Here is a 24,747-nt window from a genome sequence, read left to right as displayed (position 1 = left end):
AAGGATGAAAGGCAAGAATTAGGGCTACTTAATTATTATAAGGTACTTGCACTACTCTTGAAGTGATATAGTATTATTTGAAAATGAACTTGGATTAGTTGTAAAATGTACAGTGAAAACTCTAGGGCAACCACTAAAAAGAGTGAAAAAGAAGTATAACTTACATGCTAAGAAAAGAGGGAAATGTGTGGAAGACAAAACTAGGACAACAAATAAAAAACAGTAACAAATATGGTAGCTATTAATCCAACGATATCAATAATCACTTTAAACATCAATTGTCTAAATATACCAATTAGAAGACAGACGTTGTCAGAGTGGATTAAAAACAATACCCAATTTTATGTTTTCTACAAGGAACCCACATTAAATATAAAGACACATACAGATTAAAAGTAAGGGAATCAGACTTCCTGGTGGCGCAGTGGTTAAGAATCCACCTGCCAGTGCAGGGGACACGGTTCAAGCCCTGGTCTGGGAAGATCCCACATGCTGCAGAGCAACTAAGCCTGTGCACCACAACTACTGAGCCTGAGCTCTAGAGCCCGCAAGCCACAACTACTGAGCCCATGTGCCACAACTACTGAAGCCCATGCGCCTAGAGCCTGAGCTCCACAACAAAGAGAAGCCACCACAATGAGAAGCCCGTGCACCACAACAAAGAGTAGCCCCCCCACTCGCCACAACTACAGAAAGCCCGTGTGGAGCAATGAAGACCCAACACAGACAAAAATAAATAAATTTATTAAAAAAATAAGAATAAAAGTAAGGGGATCAGAGTGAAGTAAGTCAGAAAGAGAAAAACAAATACCGTATGCTAATACATATATATGGAATCTAAAACAAACAAAAAAATGGTTCTGAAGAACCTAGGGGCAGCACAGGAATAAAGATGCAGACGTAGAGAATGGACTTGAGGATACGGGGAGGGGGAAGGGTAAGCTGGGACGAAGTGAGAGAGTAACAATGACATATATACACTACCAAATGTAAAATAGATAGCTAGTGGGAAGCAGCTGCATAGCACAAGGAGATCAGCTCGCTGCTTTGTGACCACCTAGAGGGGTGGGATAGGGAGGGTGGGAGGGAGATGCAAGCGGGAGGGGATATGGGGATATATGTATACATATAGCTGATTCACTTTGTTATACAGCAGAAACTAACACAACATTGTAAAGCAATTATACCCCAATAAAGATGTTAAAAAAAAATTTTTTTTTAAAGTAAGGGAATGGAGAAAGATATACCATATTTACACTAGTCAAAAGAAAGCAGATGTGGCTATATTAATTTCAGACAGCAGACTTTGGAGTAAGGAAAATTAGCAGAGATAAGGAGGGATATTACATAATGATAAAGCATTCAGTTCTCCAAAAAGACATAACAATCTTTAATGTTTATATGCCTAATAAGAGCATCAAAATACATGAAGCAAAAACTGATAGTATTGCAAGGAAAAACAGATGAATCCACTCTTATATTTGAAGACTTCAACCCCCTCTATCAAAAATAGACAGATCCAGAAAGCCAAAAATCAGAAAAGACATAAATGAACTCAACAGCACCATCAATCATCTGAATATAATTGACATCTGTAGACTACTTCATCTAACAGCAGCAGATTACACATTCTTCTCAAATTCATATGGAACATTCACCAAGATAGACCACATTCTGGGCAACAAAACATATCTTGATACATTTTAAAGAATAAAAGTTGTACAATGTCTGCTCTCAGACCACAGTGGAATTAAACTAGAAATCAATAACAGAAAGATGGCTGGAAATTTCCAAAATATTTAGAGATTAAACAATACATTTCCAAATGACACATGAGTCAAAGAAGAACTCTCAATAGAAATTTTTAAATATTTTGAACTGAATGAAAATAAAAACACAACTTATCAAAACTTGTGTGATGCAGCAAAAATAGCACTTAGAGCAAAATTTATAGCATTGAATGCATATGTTAGAAAGGAAGAAAGATCTAAAGTCAATTGCCTATGCTTCCACCTTACCAGACTAGAAGAAGAAGAGCAATTAAATCCAAAGTAAGCAGAAGAAAAGAAACAATAAAAATTAGAGCAGAAATTAATGAAATTGAAAATAGCAAATCAATATAGAATATCCACAAAACCAAAAGCTTATTCTTTGAAAAGACCAATAAAATTGATAAGCCTCCAGCCAGGCTAACTAAGGAAAAAAAGAAAGAAGACACAAATTACTAATATCAGAAATTAAGGGACTTCCCTGGTGGTACAGTGGTTAAGAATCCGCCTGCCAATGCAGGGGACATGGGTTTGATCCCTGGTCCAGGAGGATCCCACATGTCGCGGAGCAACTAAGCCCGTGCACCACGACTACTGAGTCTGCGCTCTAGAGCCCACAAGCCACAACTACTGAGCCTGCGTGCCACAACTACTGAAGCCTGCACGCCTAGAGCCTGTGCCCTGCAACAAGAGAAGCCGCCGCAATGAGACGCCTGCACACCTCAACGAAAGAGTAGCCCACGCTCACCACAACTAGAGAAAGCCTGTGCACAGCAGTGAAGACCCAACACAGCCAAAAATAAATAAATAAAATAAATTAAAAAAAAAAAAGAAATTAGAGGGGAACATCACACAAATCCCATGGAAATTAAAAGGATAATAAAGGAATATTATGAACAACTCTATGCCCACAAATAATAACCTAGATAAAATGGACCAATTCCTTAAAATATATAATCTGCCAAAACTCACACAAGAAGAAATAGACAATCTGAATAGGCCTATATCTATTAAAGAAATTGAATCAATAAATAATAATCATCCAAAGGAGAAATCACCAGGCCCAGATGGGCTCACTGGTGAATTCTACAAAATATTTAAGGAATGACTTATATCAATCCTCTATAATCTCTTCCAAAGATAGAAGCAGATGGAATACTTCCTAAATCATTCTATGAGGCCAGCATTACACTAATACCAAAACCAGAAAAAGACATGATGAGAAAAGAAAACTACAATCCAATATCTCTCATGAACATAGATGCAAAAATTCTCAAGTATTAACAAGTCAAATTCAACAATATATAAAACAAATTGTACACCATGACCAAGTAGGTTTTATCTCAGATATGCAAGGCTGGTTCAACATTTGAAAATCAATTAATGTAATCCATCACATCAACTGGCTAAGAAGAAAAACCACATGATCACATCAATAAATGCAGAAAAAGCATTTGACAAAATCCAATACTAAGTCCTGATCAAAAATTCTCAGCAAACTAGGAATAGAGGGGAACTTTCTCAACTTGATAAGGAATATCTATGAAAAACCTACAGCCAACATATTAGTTAATGGTGAGGACCTTGAAGCTTTTGTGCTAAGATCAGGAACAAGGTAAGAATGTTCCCTCTTACCACTGCTTTTCAGTATCATACTGGAAGTCTTGGTTAATGCAATAAGGCAGGAAAAGGAAATACCAGGTATACAGATTGGAAAGGAAGAAACAAAACTGTGTTCACAGATAACACGATTGTCTACGTAGAAAATCTGAATGAATTGACAAAAAAACTCCTGGAACTAACAAATAATTATACCAAGTTTGCAGGATACAAGGTGAATATACAAAAGTTAATCACTATCCTGTATACCAGCAATGAAATAAGAAAAAGAAATAAGCTATCAAGCCACAAAAAAGACAAGGAGGAAACTTAAATGCAGGTTATTAAGTAAAAGAAGCCAATCTGAAAAGGCTACATACTGTATGATTCCAACTATACAACACTCTGGAAAAGGCAAAACTATAGAGACAGTAGAAAAAAAGTGTTTGGGGGAAGGGAAGGGTAAATAAGCAGAGCACAGATGATTTTTAGGGCATTGAGACTAGTCTGTATGATACTACAGTGGTGTCATTTTACATCTGTGCAAACCCATACAATATACCACACCAAGAGTGAACTTTAATGTGAACTGTGAACTTTGGATGGTAATGACATGTCAATGTAGGCTCATCACTAGTAACAAATGTATCACTCCAGTGGGAGATGGTGATGGTGGGGAGGCTGTATATGTCAGGGCATAGGAGGTATACGGGAAATCACTGTACTTTCTGCTCAGTTTTGCTGTGAACCTAAAACTTCTCTAAAATGTATTAATTTTAAAAAAAGAGAGAAGGGTACACAATAGGGTAAACATCAGTGTTGTCCTGGGGTGTTTTGTTTAATATATGTAAAACGTTTAGAAAAATACTTGACACACAGGAAGCACTATATAAGTGTTTCCTATTCTATTAGGTACCTAAATAGAATCTCTCTAAAGACTGACATCTCAAGAAAGCAATTATACCATCTTTTCTTTAAAAATAAGAGAAAATTGAGACTTCCCTGGAGGTCCAGTGGTTAAGACTCTGTGCTCCCAATGCAGGGGGTACGGGTTGGCCCCTGATCCCTGGTCAAGGCCAAAAGTAAAAATAAAAAAATAATAAAATATAAAATGAAAATAAGAGAAAATCATCTGAATTTTTTTTAATGTACTTCAAACATTTCCCCTGCAGTCAACAATTCTGTATCACCAAATTCATGCCCTGACACTTGTCCATCTACAGGAGTGTTTAATATTACATTATTTGGACATGCCTAATAGCAACCCCCAAACTTCAAATGAGCTACTTTCATCATGTTATTAAAAAGTTGAATAATTAATAAATTATTGAAGTTCATAGGATGCTCAAGGTCCTCAGTAAACTGAGGGATTTCTTTCAAATTCATCCCCCAAAAGGGCTAGCAGCCCCAATTTTGCTGCTTAACCTTCCAAAATATACCCATCCTCAAAGGTCACTTTGTAGTTAACCGCTATGAAGTAAATAAGCATTAAAAATTGATGTTAATGATTGTTTTGAGCCTTTCCAAAAGGAACCCACTGTCAAACAAGCAGGGATTACTTGTTTCTTCTGTTTCTAATTATAATTCTTTTTGTAATTTTGCTGGTAGTCATTCATTTAGATAGGATCTTAAAACACAAAATTGGGCAGATGAGATTTCTTAAAGACAGCTGTGGGCTCTCGCCAGGTGTCCTGGAGTGAGTGACATCGTCTTTAAACCTGGCGTGGCAATGCCTGACGCACCGCAGTGATGCCCAGGGAAGACAGGGCGACCTGGAAGTCCAATTATTTCCTTAAGATCATCCAACTTCTGGATGATTATCCGAAATGCTTCATTGTGGGAGCAGACAATGTGGGCTCCAAGCAGATGCAGCAGATCCGCATGTCTCTCCGAGGGAAGGCCGTGGTACTGATGGGCAAGAATACAATGAGGCGCAAGGCCATCCGAGGGCATCTGGAAAACAACCCAGCTTTGGAGAAACTGTTGCCTCACATCCGGGGGAACGTGGGCTTTGTGTTCACCAAGGAGGACCTCACTGAGATCAGGGACATGCTGCTGGCCAATAAGGTGCCAGCTGCCGCCCGTGCTGGTGCCATAGCCCCATGCGAAGTCACTGTGCCTGCCCAGAACACTGGTCTGGGGCCTGAGAAGACCTCCTTCTTCCAGGCTTTAGGCATCACCACTAAAATCTCCAGGGGCACCATCGAAATCCTAAGTGACGTGCAGCTGATTAAGACTGGAGACAAAGTGGGAGCCAGTGAAGCCACATTGCTGAACATGCTGAACATCTCCCCCTTCTCCTTCGGGCTGGTCATCCAGCAGGTGTTTGACAATGGCAGCATCTACAACCCGGAAGTACTTGACATCACAGAGGAAACTCTGCATTCTCGCTTCCTGGAGGGTGTCCACAATGTTGCCAGCATATGTCTGCAGATTGGTTACCCAACTGTTGCATCTGTACCCCATTCTATCATCAGTGGGTACAAGCGGGTCCTGGCTTTGTCTGTGGAGACTGATTACACCTTCCCACTTGCTGAAAAGGTCAAGGCCTTCTTGGCTGGTCCACCTGCATTTGTGGCTGCTGCCCCCGTGGCAGCTGCCACCACTGTTGCTCCTGCTGCTGCAGCTGCAGCCCCAGCCAAGGCTGAAGCAAAGGAGGAGTCGGAGGAGTCGGACGAGGACATGGGATTTGGTCTCTTTGACTAATCACCAAAAAGCAGCCAACTCAGCCAGCTTTATTTGTGAAACAAGGAAATAAAGGCCTACTTCTCTTACAGGAAAAAAAAAAAAAAAAAAGACAGCTGTGGGGTTTTTTAAAAAAAATTACCCAGTGCTAAAGATGAGACTTATTTTCACATTGAATGGCCATTACAATCCATCTTTTCCTTCCCCAAATAAACAGACTGAAAAACAACACTAACCTAACAAAAAGTGAAAAAAGAATGAAAATAGAGCCAGAGAAAGAAAGAGATAGTGCAAAGAGAGGAAGATTAAAAGACTTTGGAAGAGGCCCAGAGACTCCTCATCACCTTTTGAAACCATCACAATTTAGGAACCAAATCTGACATAACAAAGTCCATCTGGCTGATACATCTATTCAGAGGTAGACTTGTAAATTCAGGGATCTCTTCAGTGTTCCCTATCCAAACAAAAGGAAAATTAATAACTCATTAGTAAAAACATAAAATGCACTGGGTAACCAATCTACTTCAAGAAAAAGAATCAAAATGGAGTATCACAAATCTTCCTGGTATATTTGCAGGCAGCCATCACACCCTGAAAATGCCATTGGTAGCAGGTGCCACGTCCATTCTCCAGAGCTGCCTCACCGTGGGGACTGGGCAGCGAGGAAGGCTGCCTAAAGATCACTAGTTTAAATGCCATGGCAGCACCAAGCCAGGGTCAATGAATGCATGTGGTTTTGAAGCAAGACTGCTTTCTTAAGCCAATAAAGAAATGCCTCTGGGACTTCCCTGGTGGCGCAGTGGTTAAGAATCCGCCTGCCAATGCAGAGGACACAGGTTCGATCCCTGGTCCGGGAAAATCCCACATGCCGCGGAGCAACTAAGCCCCTGCGCCACAGCTACTGAGCCTGCGCTCTAGAGCCCGCGAGCCACAACTACTGAGCCTGCGTGCCACAACTACTGAAGCCCATGTGCCTAGAGCCCGTGCTCCACAACAAGAGAAGCCACCGCAATGAGAAGCCCGCGCACCACAACGAAGAGTAGCCCCAGCTCACCGCAACCAGAGAAAGCCCGTGCCCAGCAATGAAAACCCAACGCAGCCAAAATAAATAAATTAAAAAAAAAAAAAAGAAAGAAATGCCTCCTCTCCATCCAACATTAGCTATCTGTCCCCAATTCCTGTTTCACGGGTCAGCTAGTAGGATTATTCAATAGGATCCACATGGCATATTTTTGCTGCTCTGCAGGACTGATCCTAAGCAAAGCAGGCACATCTTGCCAACCCCTCTCCCAGGGACACTCCCCTCAGCTGCTGCTCTATCCCAGGGCCTCCAAGCATCCCACCCCCATTCTCTCCCATCCTTTGGACTGCTCCCCAGGAGTTTGCATGAGGTCTTCTTGTCTTTCAAGCTGATAATTAGCGAAACTAGTAAACCAACCCTTTCTATTGACTAAGGTGAAAAAGCTAAAAGACTCCCAGGGATCTCCTCTTTCCTTCCAAGTAACAATTGTATTTCAACAGTAGTTCAAACTAGACTTTCTTACATTAGCCCACTAAGTGACTCCAAGACTCTTAACAGTGGACATAAAGAGGAAGAATATTATCATTTTCCTTATAAAAAGAGCATGCAGATTTACTTGCAGGAAAACATACAGCAGTGTGTTAACAGTTTATATAACTCTCTGATCGACTTTGGAGCAATTGAAAAAACTGTGATTATACGTGTGGATGGAGAGATAGAGAGATACCTTTTTTTTTTTAAACATCTTTATTGAAGTATAATTGCTTTACAATGGTGTGTTATTTCTGCTTTATAACAAAGTGAATCAGTTATACATACACATATGTTCCCATATCTCTTCCCTCTTGCATCTCCCTCCCTCCCACCCTGCCTATCCCACCCCTCTAGGTGGTCACAAAGCACCGAGCTGATCTCCCTGTGCTATGCGGCTGCTTCCCACTAGCTATCTATTTTACATTTGGTAGTGTATATATGTCCATGACACTCTCTCACCCTGTCACATCTCACCCCTCCCCCTCCCCATATCCTCAAGTCCATTCTCTAGTAGGTCTGTGTCTTTATTCCCATCTTGCCACTAGGTTCTTCATGACCTTTTTTTTTCCCCTTAGATTCCATATATATGTGTTAGCATACTGTATTTGATTTTCTCTTTCTGACTTACTTCACTCTGTATGACAGACTCTAACTCCATCCACCTCATTACAAATACCTCCATTTCATTTCTTTTTATGGCTGAGTAATATTCCATTGTATATATGTGCCACATCTTCTTTATCCATTCATCCGATGATGGACACTTAGGTTGCTTCCATGTCCTGGCTATTGTAAATAGAGCTGCAATGAACATTTTGGTACATGACTCTTTTTGAATTATGGTTTTCTCAGGGTATATGCCCAGTAGTGGGATTGCTGGGTCGTATGGTAGTTCTATTTTTAGTTTTTTAAGGAACCTCCATACTGTTCTCCATAGTGGCTGTATCAATTTACATTCCCACCAACAGTGCAAGAGGGTTCCCTTTTCTCCACACCCTCTCCAGCATTTATTGTTTCTAGATTTTTTGATGATGGCCATTCTGACCGGTGTGAGATGATACCTCATTGTAGTTTTGATTTGCATTTCTCTAATGATTAATGATGTTGAGCATTCTTTCATGTGTCTATTGGCAATCTGTATATCTTCTTTGGAGAAATGTCTATTTAGGTCTTCTGCCCATTTTTGGATTGGGTTGTTTGTTTTTTTGTTATTGAGCTGCATGAGCTGCTTGTAAATCTTGGAGATTAATCCTTTGTCAGTTGCTTCATTTGCAAATATTTTCTCCCATTCTGAGGGTTGTCTTTTGGTCTTGTTTATGGTTTCCTTTGCTGTGCAAAAGCTTTTAAGTTTCATTAGGTCCCATTTGTTTATTTGTGTTATTTCCATTTCTCTAGGAGGTGGGTCAAAAAGGATCTTGCTGTGACTTATGTCATAGAGTGTTCTGCCTATGTTTTCCTCTAAGAGTTTGATAGTGTCTGGCCTTACACTTAGGTCTTTGATCCATTTTGAGTTTATTTTTGTGTATGGTGTCAGGGAGTGTTCTAATTTCATACTTTTACATGTACCTGTCCAGTTTTCCCAGCACCACTTATTGAAGAGGCTGTCTTTTCTCCACTGTATATGCTGGCCTCCTTTATCAAAGATAAGGTGACCATATGTGCATGGGTTTATCTCTGGGCTTTCTATCCTGTTCCATTGATCTATGTTTCTGTTTTTGTGCCAGTACCAAACTGTCTTGATTACTGTAGCTTTGTAATATAGTCTGAAGTCGGGGAGCCTGATTCCTCCAGCTCCACTTTTCGTTCTCAAGATTGGTTTGGCTATTCGGGGTCTTTTGTGTTTCCATACAAATTGTGAAATTTTTTGTTCTAGTTCTGTGAAAAATGCCAGTGGTAGTTTGATAGGGATTGCATTGAATCTGTAGATTGCTTTGGGTAGTAGAGTCATTTTCACAATGTTGATTCTTCCAATCCAAGAACATGGTATATCTCTCCATCTGTTTGTATCCTCTTTAATTTCTTTCATCAGTGTCCTATAATTTTCTGCATACAGGTCTTTTGTCTCCTTAGGTAGGTTTATTCCTAGATATTTTATTCTTTTTGTTGCAATGGTAAACGGGAGTGTTTTCTTAATTTCACTTTCAGATTTGTCATCATTAGTATATAGGAATGCAAAAGATTACTGTGCATTAATTTTGTATCCTGCTACTTTACCAAATTCATTGATTAGCTCTAGTAGTTTTCTGGTAGCATCTTTAGGATTCTCTATGTATAGTATCATGTCATCTGCAAACAGTGACAGCTTTACTTCTTCTTTTCCAATTTGGATTCCTTTTATTTCTTTTTCTTCTCTGATTGCTGTGGCTAACACTTCCAAAACTATGTTGAATAATAGTGGTGAGAGTGGGCAACCTTGTCTTGTTCCTGATCTTAGTGGAAATGGTTTCAGTTTTTCACCATTGAGGACAATGTTGGCTGTGGGTTTGTCATATATGGCCTTTATTATGTTGAGGAAAGTTCCCTCTATGCCTACTTTCTGCAGGGCTTTTATCATAAATGGGTGTTGAATTTTGTCGAAAGCTTTCTCTGCATCTATTGAGATGATCATATGATTTTTCTCCTTCAATTTGTTAATATGATGTATCACGTTGATTGATTTGCGTATATTGAAGAATCCTTGCATTCCTGGAATAAACCCCACTTGATCATGGTGTATAATCCTTTTAATGTGCTGTTGGATTCTGTTTGCTAGTATTTTGTTGAGGATTTTTGCATCTATGTTCATCAGTGATATCGGCCTGTAGTTTTCTTTCTTTGTGACATCTTTGTCTGGTTTTGGTATCAGGGTGATGGTGGCCTCGTAGAATGAGTTGGGGAGTGTTCCTCCCTCTGCAATATTTTGGAAGAGTTTGAGAAGGATAGGTGTTAGCTCTTCTCTAAATGTTTGATAGAATTCGCCTGTGAAGCCATCTGGTCCTGGGCTTTTGTGTGTTGGAAGATTTTTAATCACAGTTTCAATTTCAGTGCTTGTGATTGGTCTGTTCATATTTTCTATTTCTTCCTGGTTCAGTCTCGGCAGATTGTGCATTTCTAAGAATCTGTCCATTTCTTCCAGGTTGTCCATTTTATTGGCATAGAGTTGCTTGTAGTAATCTCTCATGATCGTTTGTATTTCTGCAGTGTCAGTGGTTGCTTCTCCTTTTTCATTTCTAATTCTATTGATTTGAGTCTTCTCCCTTTTTCTCCTGATGAGTCTGGCTAATGGTTTATCAATTTTGTTTATCTTCTCAAAGAACCAGCTTTTACTTTCATTGATTTTTGCTATTGTTTCCTTCATTTCTTTTTCATTTATTTCTGATCTGATCTTTATGATTTCTTTCCTTCTGCTAGCTTTGGCGTTTTTTTGTTCTTCTTTCTCTAATTGCTTTAGGTGCAAGGTTAGGTTGTTTATTCGAGATGTTTCCTGTTTCTTGATGTAGGCTTGTATTGCTATAAATTTCCCTCTTAGAACTGCTTTTGCTGCATCCCATAGGTTTTGGGTCGTCGTGTCTCCATTGTCATTTGTTTCTAGGTGTTTTTTGATTTCCCCTTTGATTTCTTCAGTGATCACTTCGTTATTAAGTAGTGTATTGTGTAGCCTCCATGTGTTTGTATTTTTTACAGATCTTTTCCTGTAATTGATATCTAGTCTCATAGTGTTGTGGTCGGAAAAGATACTTGATACGATTTCAATTTTCTTAAATTTACCAAGGCTTGATTTGTGACCCAAGATATGATCTATCCTGGAGAATGTTCCATGAGCACTTGAGAAAAATGTGTATTCTGTTGTTTTTGGGTGGAATGTCCTATAAATATCAATTAAGTCCATCTTGTTTAATGTATCATTTAAAGCTTGTGTTTCCTTATTTATTTTCATTTTGGATGATCTGTCCATTGGTGAAAGTGAGGTGTTAAAGTCCCCTACTATGACTGTGTTACTGTCGATTTCCCCTTTTATGGCTGTTAGTATTTGCCTTATGTATTGAGGTGCTCCTATGTTGGGTGCATAAATATTTACAATTGTTATACCTTCCTCTTGGATCGATCCCTTGATCATTATATAGTGTCCTTCTTTGTCTCTTGTAATAGTCTTTATTTTAAAGTCTATTTTGTCTGATATGAGAATTGCTACTCCAGCTTTCTTTTGATTTCCATTTGCATGGAATATCTTTTTCCATCCCCTCACTTTCAGTCTGTATGTGTCCGTAGGTCTGAAGTGCGTCTCTTGTAGACAGCATATATATGGGTCTTGTTTTTGTATCCATTCAGCCAGTCTGTGTCTTTTGGTGGGAGCATTTAATCCATTTACATTTAAGGTAATTATCAATATGTATGTTCCTATTACCATTTTCTTAAATGTTTTGGGTTTGTTATTGTAGGTGTTTTCCTTCTCTTGTGTTTCTTGCCTAGAGAAGTTCCTTTAGCATTTGTTGTAAAGCTGGTTTGGTGGTGCTGAACTCTCTCAGCTTTTGCTTGTCTGTAAAGGTTTTAATTTCTCCGTCAAATCTGAATGAGATCCTTGCTGGGTAGAGTAACCTTGGTTGTAGGTTTTTCTCCTTCATCACTTTAAGTATATCCTGCCACTCCCTTCTGGCTTGCAGAGTTTCTGCTGAAAGATCAGCTGTTAACCTTATGGGGATTCCCTTGTGTGTTATTTGTTGTTTTTCCCTTGCTGCTTTTAATATGTTTTCCTTATATTTAATTTTTGATAGTTTGATTAATACGTGTCTTGGCGTGTTTCTCCTTGGATTTATCCTGTATGGGACTCTCTGTGCTTCCAGGACTTGATTAACTATTTCCTTTCCCATATTAGGGAAGTTTTCAACTATAATATCTTCAAATATTTTCTCAGTCCCTTTCTTTTTCTCTTCTTCTTCTGGGACCCCTATAATTCGAATGTTGGTGCGTTTAATGTTGTCCCAGAGGTCTCTGAGACTGTCCTCAGTTCTTTTCATTCTTTTTTCTTTATCCTGCTCTGCAGTAGTTATTTCCACTATTTTATCTTTCAGGTCACTTATCCGTTCTTCTGCCTCAGTTATTCTGCTATTGATCCCTTCTAGAGTATTTTTAATTTCATTTATTGTGTTTTTCATCGTTGCTTGGTTCCTCTTTAGTTCTTCTACGTCCTTGTTAAATGTTTCTTGCATTTTGTCTATTCTATTTCCAAGATTTTGGATCATCTTTACTATCATTATTCTGAATTCTTTTTCAGGTAGACTGCCTATTTCCTCTTCATTTGTTAGGTCTGGTGTGTTTTGACCCTGCTCCTTCACCTGCTGTGTGTTTTTTTGTCTTCTCATTTTGCTTATCTTACTGTGTTTGGGGTCTCCTTTTCACAGGCTGCAGGTTCGTAGTTCCCGTTGTTTTTGGTATCTGTCCCCAGTGGCTAAGGTTGGTTCAGTGGGTTGTGTAGGCTTCCTGGTGGAGGGGACTAGTGCCTGTGTTCTGGTGGATGAGGCTGGATCTTGTCTTTCTGGTGGGCAGGTCCACGTCTGGTGGTGTGTTTTGGGGTGTCTGTGGCCTTATTATGATTTTAGGCAGCCTCTCTGCTAATGGATGGGGCTGTGTTCCTGTCTTGCTAGTTGTTTGGCATAGGGTGTCCAGCACTGTAGCTTGCTGGTCGTTGAGTGAAGCTGGGTCTTGATGTTGAGATGGAGATCTCTGAGAGATTTTCGCCGTTTGGTATTACGTGGAGCTGGGAGGTCTCTTGTGGACCAGTGTCCTGAAGTTGGTCCTCCCACCTCAGAGGCACAGCCCTGATGCCTGGCTGGAGCACCAAGAGCCTTTCATCCACATGGCTCAGAATAAAAGGGAGAAAAAATAGAAAGAAAGAAAGAAAGAAAGAAAGAAAGAAAGAAAGAAAGAGGATAAAATAAAATAAAATAAAGCTATTATAATAAAAAATAAGAAAAAAAATTAAGAAAAAAAATTTTTTTAATTTTTAAAAATAGATTTATTAATTTTTTATAATAAAAAATAAGAAAAAAATTATTAAGAAAAAAATTTATTAAGAAAAAAATTTTTAATTTTTTAAAATAAAAAATATGAAAAAACTTATTAAAAATTTTTTTAATTTTTAAAAATAGAAAATAAGGAAAAAATTATTAAGAAAACATTTATTAGGAAAAAAAATTTTTTTAAGTTAAAAAAAAAAAAAACAAAAAAAAACGGACGGACCTAACCCTGGGACTAATGGTGAAAGCAAAGCTATACAGACAAAATCTCACCCAGAAGCATACACATATACACTCACAAAAAAAAGGAAAAGGGGAAAAATTAATATATCCTGCTCCCAAAGTCCACCTCCTGAATTTGGGATGACTCGTTGTCTATTCAGGTATTCAACAGATGCAGGCACATCAAGTTGTTCGTGGAGCTTTAATCCGCTGCTTCTGAGGCTGCTGGGAGAGATTTCCCTTTCTCTTCTTTGTTCGTATAGCTCCTGGGGTTCAGCTTTGGATTTGGACCCACCTCTGCATGTAGGTCGCCTGAGGGCGTCTTTTGGGAGGTCTGACGTCTTCTGCCAGCGTTCAGTGGGTGTTCTGTAGGAGCAGTTCCACGTGTAGATGTATTTCTACTGTATCTGTGGGAAGGAAGGTGATCTCCGTGTCTTACTCTTCCGCCATCTTGCCCAGACCGAGAGAGATCTTTTTAAGTGTTATCTATCTTTTCTATAACAATTGTGTATTATTAATATACTTAATGATAAGAAAAGTAAGATAGTATTTATACATTATGAAAATCTATAAATTACAGAAATAAAATAAAATTTCCCATAATCCCATCCATTAACCATGAACTAATAAAGGGGTATATTTTTACCCATGCTTTTTCCATGAACATTTTGAAAGTTGTTGAAATCATCCTATGTATAAAATTCAGTAATGTTTTAAAAATCAACTATTACAACAAGAGCTTTATCATTATTAAAAATTCATGACAAATACTTCTTTTAATGGTTACACAATATTCAAGAATATGGGTGGACCATAATTTGCTTCCCCTTTCTCTCCCTGTTGAATATCTACATTATTTCTAGATTGACTGTTGATTAAAGGTGGCGAAAAAAAATATACACATCGATCTTTGAGACCTTCTGAAACTAAATGACAGTAAAAGGATTTTGTGTTTGTTTTGGCACAAACTGTCAAGGATGAAGAGAACAAGAGAGGAAAAAATACAACAGCAAAATTGTGAAAGCTGGAAGGCAGATAGACAAGTAACATCTGACTTAGGCGACCAGAAAAAGCTGAATCTAAAGCCAGTGATGCAGAAATCTAAGATGTAATTCAATTTAAGTTTCAGAACCCACAAAAGGCGTGGGCATTGACAGCACTGGATGTAGGAGTAAAGATGGAGCTAAAAGCTGCCTGAATCTGCAGTCAAGTGACAGATAGCCCTTCCCCACTCTGGCAGGAGACTGGAGGCTTCCCTTCAGAGGCTAAAACAAAGGGTCCTGGGTCTGGAGGACAGCGGCACAGTTGAAGGCAGTTTGCTGTAATGAAAATAGGAGGATAAATGAAAATTCACAAACATAATGTTGAGGCACTTGCCCTAAGCTTTCTATGTTCACTCAGCTCCCAGAATCCCGGCAGCCACGTTCCCTCTACGCGGGCATATGGAACAGTCTATGGTGGGAGAGCGGACCAGTCTGAGCCCAAAGACCCAAAGAAACCACCATCAGGGATTTTGCAGGTGAAAGCCCAGTCAGATCACCTGACACTGAGGATCGCAGTGGATGAGCCCCTCACCAAGGCACAGACTTCTCCGGAGGCTTTTACTATGCCTTTCAAGGAGGCATGTGGTAGAGTGGGGCCCAAGGACGGTGAAACACAAGTTAATAAATCTTGTCTGGTCAAGACAGAAACAAAAAATGAGGGGCTTACATGCAGTAAGGGAAACACTTCATTTGTTTAAGAGGAGCATTTTCAAAAAGACTGATTAAAAAATGCAATTGCTCCTTTTACTCAAGTGGAACTTGAAAAAGAAATGATGTTGTTGATTTAATCATTATTACTGCTTTCCTTTGTCGCATAGGTTTATTTGTTCATTTCAGATAAACTGATTTTTTCTCCTTCTTTGGGTCCTGGTGATGTGCTATCCCAGCTCAAAGTTGGCTGAAAAGTTTCCTATCTGGGACTTCCCTGGTGGTGCAGTGGTTAAGAATCCACCTGCCAATGCAGGGGGACACGGGTTCGAGCCCTGGTCCGGGGAGATCGCACATGCCGCAGAACAACTAAGCCCAGTGCGCCGCAACTACTGAGCCCGCGTGCCACAACTACTGAAGCCCATGCACCTAGAGCCCATGCTCCACAACTGAAGAGTAGCCCCCACTCACCGCAACTAGAGAAAGCCCGTGCGCAGCAACGAAGACCCAACGCAGCCAAAAATAAATAAATAAATAAATTTATATTAAAAAAAATTTAAAACTTAACAGAGAACTGGAAAACCCAACAGAAGAGTTGGAAGGTACACATGAAGACATTTCTAGAAAAACGTACAAAAAGGAGAAAAGCAAAGAAAGAAGTAAATATAGAATTCAGGAAACACATGATCCAGCACAAGAAAGGGGGAAAGGAAAGGATGATGGAGAAAAGGAATCCCCAGACAATGGTGGTGCAGCAGGTCTGGGGAGTGACCAGGTGAGAGGGAGCAGGTCAGAAGCTGTGAAAGATTTCTTCAGGAAGACTGGTAGAATTCCTAACCTGTTTCAATGCATGGAGGGGACATTTACATACCTGGAGGAATTCTGAGGATTAAGTGCTAAGTACATAAAAATTAAGCAAATTTTTAAAAGGAAAAAAATGTGCAGGAAGTAGAATTTAATATGGCATATTTGTTTGCTAGGGCTGCCATAACAAAGTATCACAGACTGGGTGGCTTAAACAACAGAAATTTATTTCCTCACAGTTCTGGAGGCTAGAAGTCCAAGATCAAGGTGTCGGGAAGGTTGGTTTCTTCTGCAGCCTTTGGTTTGTACATGGCCATCTCCTTCCTGTCTTCAGATGTTCTTCCCTCTGTGTCTGTCTGTGTCAAAATTTCCTCTTCGTATGAGGATATCAGTTACACTGAATTAGGGCCCAACCATATGACTTCCTTTTACTTTAATTACCTCTTTAAAGGCCCTATCTCCAAATGCAGTCACATTCTGAGGTACGGGGAATTAGAACTTCAACAGGAATTTGTGGGAGGAGCACACAATTCAGCCCATAACACATGGTCAGCTGTGAATACTATTTTCTGGTCATAATAATGTGGCCATAAAAGGCAAGGTCTGAATATTGGTCCAAATTTACAATGCAAGTATATCAGGAGAATGGAAAAATACAGGAACAGACCAGAAATGAATTTATGTGTGTGTGTGTGTGTGAGAGAGAGAGAGACAGAGAGAGAGACACTGAGAGAGGAAGGAAGAATGATGATGAGGTGAGAGAAATCTAAATCTTCATCTTTCCTATGGACAAATGCTGAATATAAAAAAATAGCAATTTTTGTTATTTAGAAATAGTGTTTATAAGTGGCTGCCTCTGGAGCAGTAAATTGTTACGTAAGTGGGCCAGGAATTTCTATTTTTCATAGCCAGCCTTGTAGAACCATTTGATATTTTAAAACTGTGCATGTATAAACATAAAAAGTGGACTGATCAAAATAATAATATATAATATTGTGATAAATATCTTTGTACAGTATGTATTTTCACTATTTCAGATGATCCCATTTCCTGAAATGGAATTCCTGGGTCTAAGAATTATAACATTTTTTAATGTTCTTGATATCCATTTGCAAATAGCTCCTGAAAAAAAAATCTGTATCACTTTACACTGAGAGGGAGGCACTTGAGAGCACAGATACCTCCCCAAATCCTATCATGTACTTTTTTTGTTTTAACAGCTTTATTGAAGTTAATGAACATACAGTAAACTGTACATATGTAAAGTGTACACTTTGATAAATTTTGACATATATTTGTCAAATCTATATATATATGTGAAATGAAACTATCACCACCACCAAAATAGAGAACACATCCATCACTCCCAAAAGTCTCCTCCTATATAGTCACTCGCTCCTTCCCACCCACTCCTCCTCCCCTACCACTTTCCCCACTTGCTGTCACTTGTTTGCATTTTCCAGAATTTTGAAACAAAATCTTGCAGTACGTAATTCTTTTTGGCCTGGTTCCTCTCAGTTGGCATAAGGACTTTGAGGTTCATCCATGCTTTGCATGTATCAATAGTCTGAACCTTTTACTGCAAATTAGGATTCCAATGTATGGATATACCAAATTTGTTTATTCAGTGACCTGTTGATGAACACTTAGGTCATCTCCAGTTTGGAGTTATTAAAGTAAAGCTGCTATGAACATTGTGTACTAATCTAACATATGCTTTCATTTCTCTTAGGTAAAAACCTAGGAGTGGGTTGGGTGTAATAGGATGTGAACATTTAATGTTTTAAAAAACAGCCAAACATTTAATGTTTTAAAAAACAGTTTTCCAAAGTGGTATACATTTTACATTCCTACTGTGTGCAAGTTCCTTTGTTTCATATTATTCCTACCATGTAAGAGTTCCAGTTGCTCCGTATTATTGCCAATATTTGGTATGGTCGGTCTTTTTAATTTTAGAAATGTTAATAGATACGTGGTATTCTCTCATTGTGGTTTTAATTTGCATTTCCCTAATGCATAATGATGTTGAACATCTTTTCATGAGCTTATTTTCTATCCATATATCTTTTTTAGTGAAATGTCTTTTCAAATCTTTAAAAACAGAGCTGGTTTTATATATATTATTATTGAGCTGTGAGAGTACTTTACCTTCTGGATGCACATTCTTTATCAGACAGGAGATTTGCAAATATTTTCTCCTTGTCTGTGGCTTGTCTTTTCATTCTCTCAGAGTTGAAAAGCAGTAATTCATAATTTTAACAAAGTCCCGTTTTTCTTTTATGGATTGTGCTTTCAGTGTCATATCTAAGAAATCTTTGGCTAATTCAAGGTGACAAAGTTTTTCTATGTTTTCTTCCAGAATGTTTATAGTTTTAGATTTCATGGTCTATGACCTATATTTGAGTTAATTTTTATATATGGTGCAAGGTATGGATAAAATTTTTTGCATATGAATATCCTTTGTACCTTTTCTCAAATATTTATTGATGTATAAAAATGGACATATTTTTGCATTCTCTATGTTGTTCCATTGATCTAAGTGTCCATCTTTATGCCAATGCCACACTGTCTTGACTATGGTAGCTTTATAATAAGTCTTGAAATCAGGTAGTGTAAGACCACCAACTTCCTTCTTTTTAAAGCTCTTTTTTTACAGCTATTTTAGGTCTTGCACATATTCTGTCAGCTTTACTCACTGATATTTCGTATTTTTCTTGCTGTTGTAAATGGTATTATTTTAATGTCAGCTTCCAATTATCCACTGATAGATCATATAAATACCAGTTTTTTGGTATGTAAATCTTCTTTTACAGTTGTTTCAGATAGAAGTGTAAATAAATTCAGTCATTCTTACTCCATCTTGGCCAGAAGCAGAAATCATCAATGTAGGTTTTATTTGTCTTGTAGGTAGGGTAAGCCCTGTCATTTAGCACTATTCTCTGGTTGGAAGGTCATGGAATGTACTGGAATGTATGGAAATCATGGGGAAAGAAAGAGCATTCCAATCAAAGAGATCCAAATTAAAAGTAACTTCACCTTTCCATATCTAAAGTTTACAAGTTGGATACAATGAACACCAGTAGCCTCTTTTAGGCATATGTTCTCTGATTCAACATTCCAGCAGTGTTCCCTCAATTTTAAAGTAGCATTACACGTAGATGGAGGCTTTTAGTTGAAGGTCTAGGCCCAGTCTCCTGGGTCTTGCCTTTCTGCTTGTTGCCCTATTTCCCAGGTTGCTATATTGCTCTCATAATCTCTAGTTCAGAAACAAGAGATAAATGTGGATAAGTGTGTGGTATGGGTTCTGGCTTCCTGCCCCCATCCCCACTCAAATATCTTTTATAAGGTTAGATATTTATATGTGTTTTGGAACAATTTATAAAGCAATAATTTTTGGTCTTCACCATTGAAAGGGTTAAGGGGAGCTAGAAGCTTTGCAATGGTATACTTTTGCATTATTTATTAACATTGTCAAGTTGATAAATCGACATGTCTTTAGTGGTTGTACAGAGAGAAGCTACTGGTCTCACAGCAATTTTCTGGCAAGGAAACTCCAGAATGTTATTTTCCTAGTGTATGTGTATTTAATATTTCCATTTATGTCTTCGTAAACTACTTCTTAACTGTCTGGCCTATTTATCTGGAGCTCATCCAAGTGAGAGTCATTGTTACTGCAAGGGCTATTTACATTCAGAGACCAGGGAATTAGAGGAGAAAACTCATCCCGGAATAAATGGATAGTAAGTCACTCTGTGGTCTTTTCCTCCCTCTTCAACTCCCTCACCACCCCCCCCCATTCCTTTGTTAAACAGATGAAGTTGGAAAACAGTGAATGTCTAGAGCAGGATGTGCGTGTTTGGAGGTGTGGATATGCAAAGGGAAAGCCAAGATCTTTTCATCTATGTTTCATTTATGGGATGGGGATGAGAGCAGACGGATATTTTGGTGATTTGCATAATAGTTTCTGGTCTTTCTTATCCCCAGTTGGTGGAACCATCTCCTTCTCTCCTATGTTACAAAATAATACACAGACCTCGAGGACACGCTTAATGGTTAGGGGGGTAAATGCTGGCATCAAAATGTGCTTGTGGGGAATTCCCTGGTGGTCCAGTGGTTAGGACTCAGTGCTTTCACTGCCGGGGCCCTGGGTTCAATCCCTCGTGGGGGAACTAAGATCCCGCAAGCCGTAAGGTGTGGCAAAAAGAAAAAAATGTGCTTGTGAATGACACTTGCCATGTCAGCAGGTTTGTGAATGCAGAGATTGAGTCACAGGTGTGGAAGGAAAGCACTAGCATCTATTATGAGAGCTGCTCCCCATTTCTAGAAACAAAAGCCTACTTTTGTTTTTTCACCAAAATTACCTCTATTTCCATACAATTCTGAGTTTTTAACATCTCCTTTTCTTCACACACTAAAGCTTGTGGCCTCGTAACTGGGTGGAACAAGCATGTGGAAAGGGAGCATTGTTTTCTCTTTTAACACCATGTCAACTGCTACAAAAGATCTCTTTTGATTGTAAGTGACTTAAATACGTAAACATTTGGGCTTGTAGTGATTTGTGCCTTTTCAACTAAGCAGAATGTTAAAAACAAAAAGCCAAAATGGAGGCAGCATCTTCTGACAGCCAGTTCAGGGACCACAGACTTGGCAAGAACTTCGGCAGTCAAAAACATCCAGCCTTTGCCAACCCAGAAGCTTTGGATCAATCCCACTCCTCACAGCTTCCTTGGAGTATGACAAAGCCTAGCACTCACTCTCCATATTATACTTGACAAACAATCTCTTTTCTTTGCCAAGTTAACAATACCATAACCTAGCCAAATAGTTCTTCCAGTACACCTGACTTTTAAAGGTGTGGCATTCATGCAATTCAAATTTCAAAAGCCTGAAACTTGGCATAATTCCTGATATGCCTCATACATCTTTTTTTTCTTTCTTTCTTTTCTTTTCTCTTTCCTCTTTCTTTCTTTCTTCCATTCTTTCTTGCTCTCTCTCTCCTTCCTTCCTTCCCTCCTTCCTTCCTTCCTTCTTTCCTTCCTTCTGTCCTTCTTTCCTTCCTTCCTTCCCTCTTCAATCTCTCCCTCCCTCCCTTTCTCCTCCTCCTCCCTCCCTCTCTCTTTCTTTCTTTCTTCCTTTTTACGTGCTTTTCAAGATAATTTAGTTGGCAGAAAGAAAAATAACCATCTTACTCACAAGCCTATGGCCCCCATTTGACCCCAAAACAAGACTCAATTACAGAGAACTTTGAGTGAGACTTCTCAGGCTTTTGTTCGTTACCTGGGGTCAGGAGCCATCGAATGACCTAATGTTCTGGTTGCTGAGGGAAAGCCATTCCTTCTGGGGCACAGTCAGCTCAAGGATGTTTTGTTGAGGCTCCCAACCAATGTTCCCATAGTGACACCCATCAAGGATACAGCACCTGCCCCGCTGGTACTAAGGGGAGAATGGCCAAATGCTGGGCCCTCGCAGACACTATCAGGTGATTCCAAGCCCGCTCTCATCACTTTCCATTCCCTCCCTTTCTTTTATTTGACAAATGCATTACAATTATTTGGCCTAGAGAGAGTCTTCATGTAGAAAACCTATTCTAATTTTCTTTGCTTAAAGAGAGCTTCAGGCAAAAGTATGATGAACGTGGAGGGTTTTAAATAACCAATGGATGCTTGTGTTGAGGTAGTTTTACAATCTGTCAGTAGGACAGTGCTAACCACATACAAATAAGCAGCAGGATGGTTTTTTCCCACTGAACTTGTGAGCAGGGTTGCATGACATGTAGGTTCCTCTGTGCTCTGTTCTAACTGGGAAGCTCGTCTGACAGAGTGAACCTCTTTGTTAGGAAAAGTCTTAATTCTTGATCTCAATCTCCTCATCCCCCTTGCCTACCTTTTGATCTATCTTTCGTTTTATGTAATGAGACATACTGGATTTTTACATCGGTTAAGTGCCACTTCCCAAGAGACCAAGATGGCGCACTTTTGAAGAAAAGCATTTTCGAATTCCACATATATTCAGCCTTGACAGCAGGCATGGGGAAAATGTCTAAAGAAGAAAGAACAGCGTAGGACTAGCGTTTTTTTCTTTGAAACTAGATTTAGCCCTGAAATGCAACCATTATGTGGATGAGAGGGATGGAGAAGAGAACCAGGAGCCAGAGGATTCTGTAACGGGCGTGACTGAGGGAGTCTCCCTAAGATAAGTTTATGGCTTGAGTCTCAGATAGTTGAACTTGCAGGAACAAAGCATGTGCGTTCTAAAGATATAGACTGTGCTTAGTTTTCATTCATGACTTATTTTGTTTAAATACAGCCCCATCAGACAAGGGGGGATGAGAATGGGCCTCCGAGATTTACCATCTATTCGCTGATTTGTAATCTGCTGGACAGAAAAGTGGTGGGAGCAGGACACAAAATCCTCTCATCAGAAATACAAACTCGGGCTTCCCTGGTGGCACAGTGGTTAAGAATCCGCCTGCCAATGCAGGGGATATGGGTTCGAGCCCTGGTCTGGGAAGATCCCACATGCCGCGGAGCAACTAAGCCCGTGTGCCACAACTACTAAGCCTGCGCTCCAGAGCCCGCGAGCCACAACTACTGAGCCCAGGCGCCACAACTACTGAAGCCTGCATGCCTAGAGCCTGTGCTCTGCAACAAGAGAAGCCACCACAATAAGCAGCCTGTGCACCTTAACAAAGAGTAGCCCCCGCTCGCCACAACTAGAGAAAGCCCGCGCACAGCAACAAAGACCCAATGCAGCCAAAAATAAATAAATTAATTAATTAAAAAAAAAAAAAGAAATATAAGCTTGTTTCATAGAAAGAGCACAAAGCAACAGCAGAGGTGAATGCCCACAAGTGCCTTTCCTCTTGCCTTCAGAACAGACAAGGTATTGTACCCCGTAGTGGTTGGTCCAGTCTTTGGTTTCATGGTTTTCTGCTCCTTTGGCCAGAATATTGGCCGGTCCTTTTCAGAAGTTGTAATTATCAAACATTTTGCCTTTAGGGCATGAAGGACCAAAGAAGCTTCCAGACTGGAAATTGTGGGTTTGCAAACAGCAGGCCACGGGGTTCAGCTTTCAGGTTTATACCATCCACCAGCAACTGATCTATTCTCTTCAGAAACACAGAAGTGAACCCAATGACTCCCTCTGTGTTCCTAGCAAAACTTTTAAACAACAACTTGATTGCACCCTTCTCCCAGAAGGAACTCTGCACATGAAAGACATAAAGCGTTTCGTAGAGCAGAACATTCTTTGAAAACTCAGGGTAGAAGAAAGCACTTGTTTAAGAAACTTAATTGAGAGAAACAGTGTAGCCCGGACAGGGCTGCCTGAGTTCAAAGGCACCGCTTTTAATCCCAAACCATTTTAATTTTACTTAACTTCTCTTTCTTTCTGGATGACTAACCTGGAAACTTCTACTCATCTCCTGCCAAGTAATTTTTCTGAAGAAGGTGGATACTTTACAAGATTCATATAGCCAGGAGCCCTCTGTCAGGAATGCTGGTGGTACGGTTTTGTGTAGATAAAAACAGAGGCACAAGGAAAGTGGGTCATTGTGATTTGCGTGTGGAACAGACTCGGTCTCTGGCTAGTTTGCTCTGACTGGAAACAATAAGGCACTGGGCCTTCCTTAAGTTTGGAAATGGAATGCCTCTGGCAGCCCATGATCTTGGAGAGGGGAGCCGAGTGTTTTCATAGCTGGGATTTTGTGTTAGTGGAACAGGCAGAATGTCAACTGTTGTGAGGAAAGTCAACCAATTCGCACACATGCAGCTGGAGAGAAAGCTCAGCTTCAGATGTCATTTAACGTGTTGGTGGATGAACAAGAAGAAGGCAGAAATGGCCTCTCGCAGCCAAGAAGCTGGTGGTTATTGGAAGAATCGGGGTAGCACAATTGTTCTTGCTTTCACTGCTAGTACAAGGAAGGACATTCTTTCAGACTTTCACACTGAGCGATTTTTCCTATGACCCATTTCAGAGTTAAAGAACTTATAAAATGGCCACGCCTGATACCTTCCACAGAAGTAACTTCTTGCAAACAGCAAACAGTGAGATGGGCCGGCCTTTTTTGGCGGGCCTATCTTCATAAAATGAATGGTGAGAATCACAACATATATTATTGTGATCATCCTAATAATGAACACAGATCAATTGTGCAGTCATTTACTTTCTTGGTATTTATTCTCTAGGGGGAAAACATGGACTGATTAAGATGATTGTACCCTCTCCTTTTCGTGACTTCCAGTCTGTTCATTATTTATTTTTGAGGGACCAGAATATTAGTATTAATTGGCTCTGATAGAGTGTTCCACGAGAGTTAAGAAAAAAACATATAATCTGGTTTATTAAATGTTGTTGTATGGACATTATTCAGTGCATTCTCCTTTAAGGCTGGCACTATTGAATATTAACTGAAAATCGACTAGCAAATA

General features: G+C 39.5%; 2 protein-coding genes across 5 annotated transcripts in view; both read left to right on the top strand.

Annotated features, from left to right (window-relative positions):
• Nucleotides 1-24,747, top strand: part of DLGAP1 (DLG associated protein 1) — an 871,245-nt gene that overhangs the window by 819,359 nt on the left and 27,139 nt on the right. The gene's annotated exons all lie outside the window — the stretch shown is intronic.
• LOC133074942 (large ribosomal subunit protein uL10-like) lies at nucleotides 5,059-6,150 on the top strand. Its single transcript, XM_061168920.1, has one exon. It carries the CDS (start codon nucleotides 5,118-5,120, stop codon nucleotides 6,072-6,074), a length of 957 nt encoding a protein of 318 aa, XP_061024903.1. The 5' UTR covers nucleotides 5,059-5,117; the 3' UTR covers nucleotides 6,075-6,150.

Source organism: Eubalaena glacialis, chromosome 15, assembly GCF_028564815.1.
Source record: "Eubalaena glacialis isolate mEubGla1 chromosome 15, mEubGla1.1.hap2.+ XY, whole genome shotgun sequence".
Lineage (NCBI taxonomy): Eukaryota > Metazoa > Chordata > Mammalia > Artiodactyla > Balaenidae > Eubalaena > Eubalaena glacialis.
This window is presented reverse-complemented; position numbering and strand designations above follow the sequence as displayed.

What these genes read in the sequence shown, in the direction of transcription:
- LOC133074942 (XM_061168920.1), top strand. Translation starts at nt 5,118, where the DNA reads ATGCCCAGGGAAGACAGGGCGACCTGGAAGTCCAATTATTTCCTTAAG.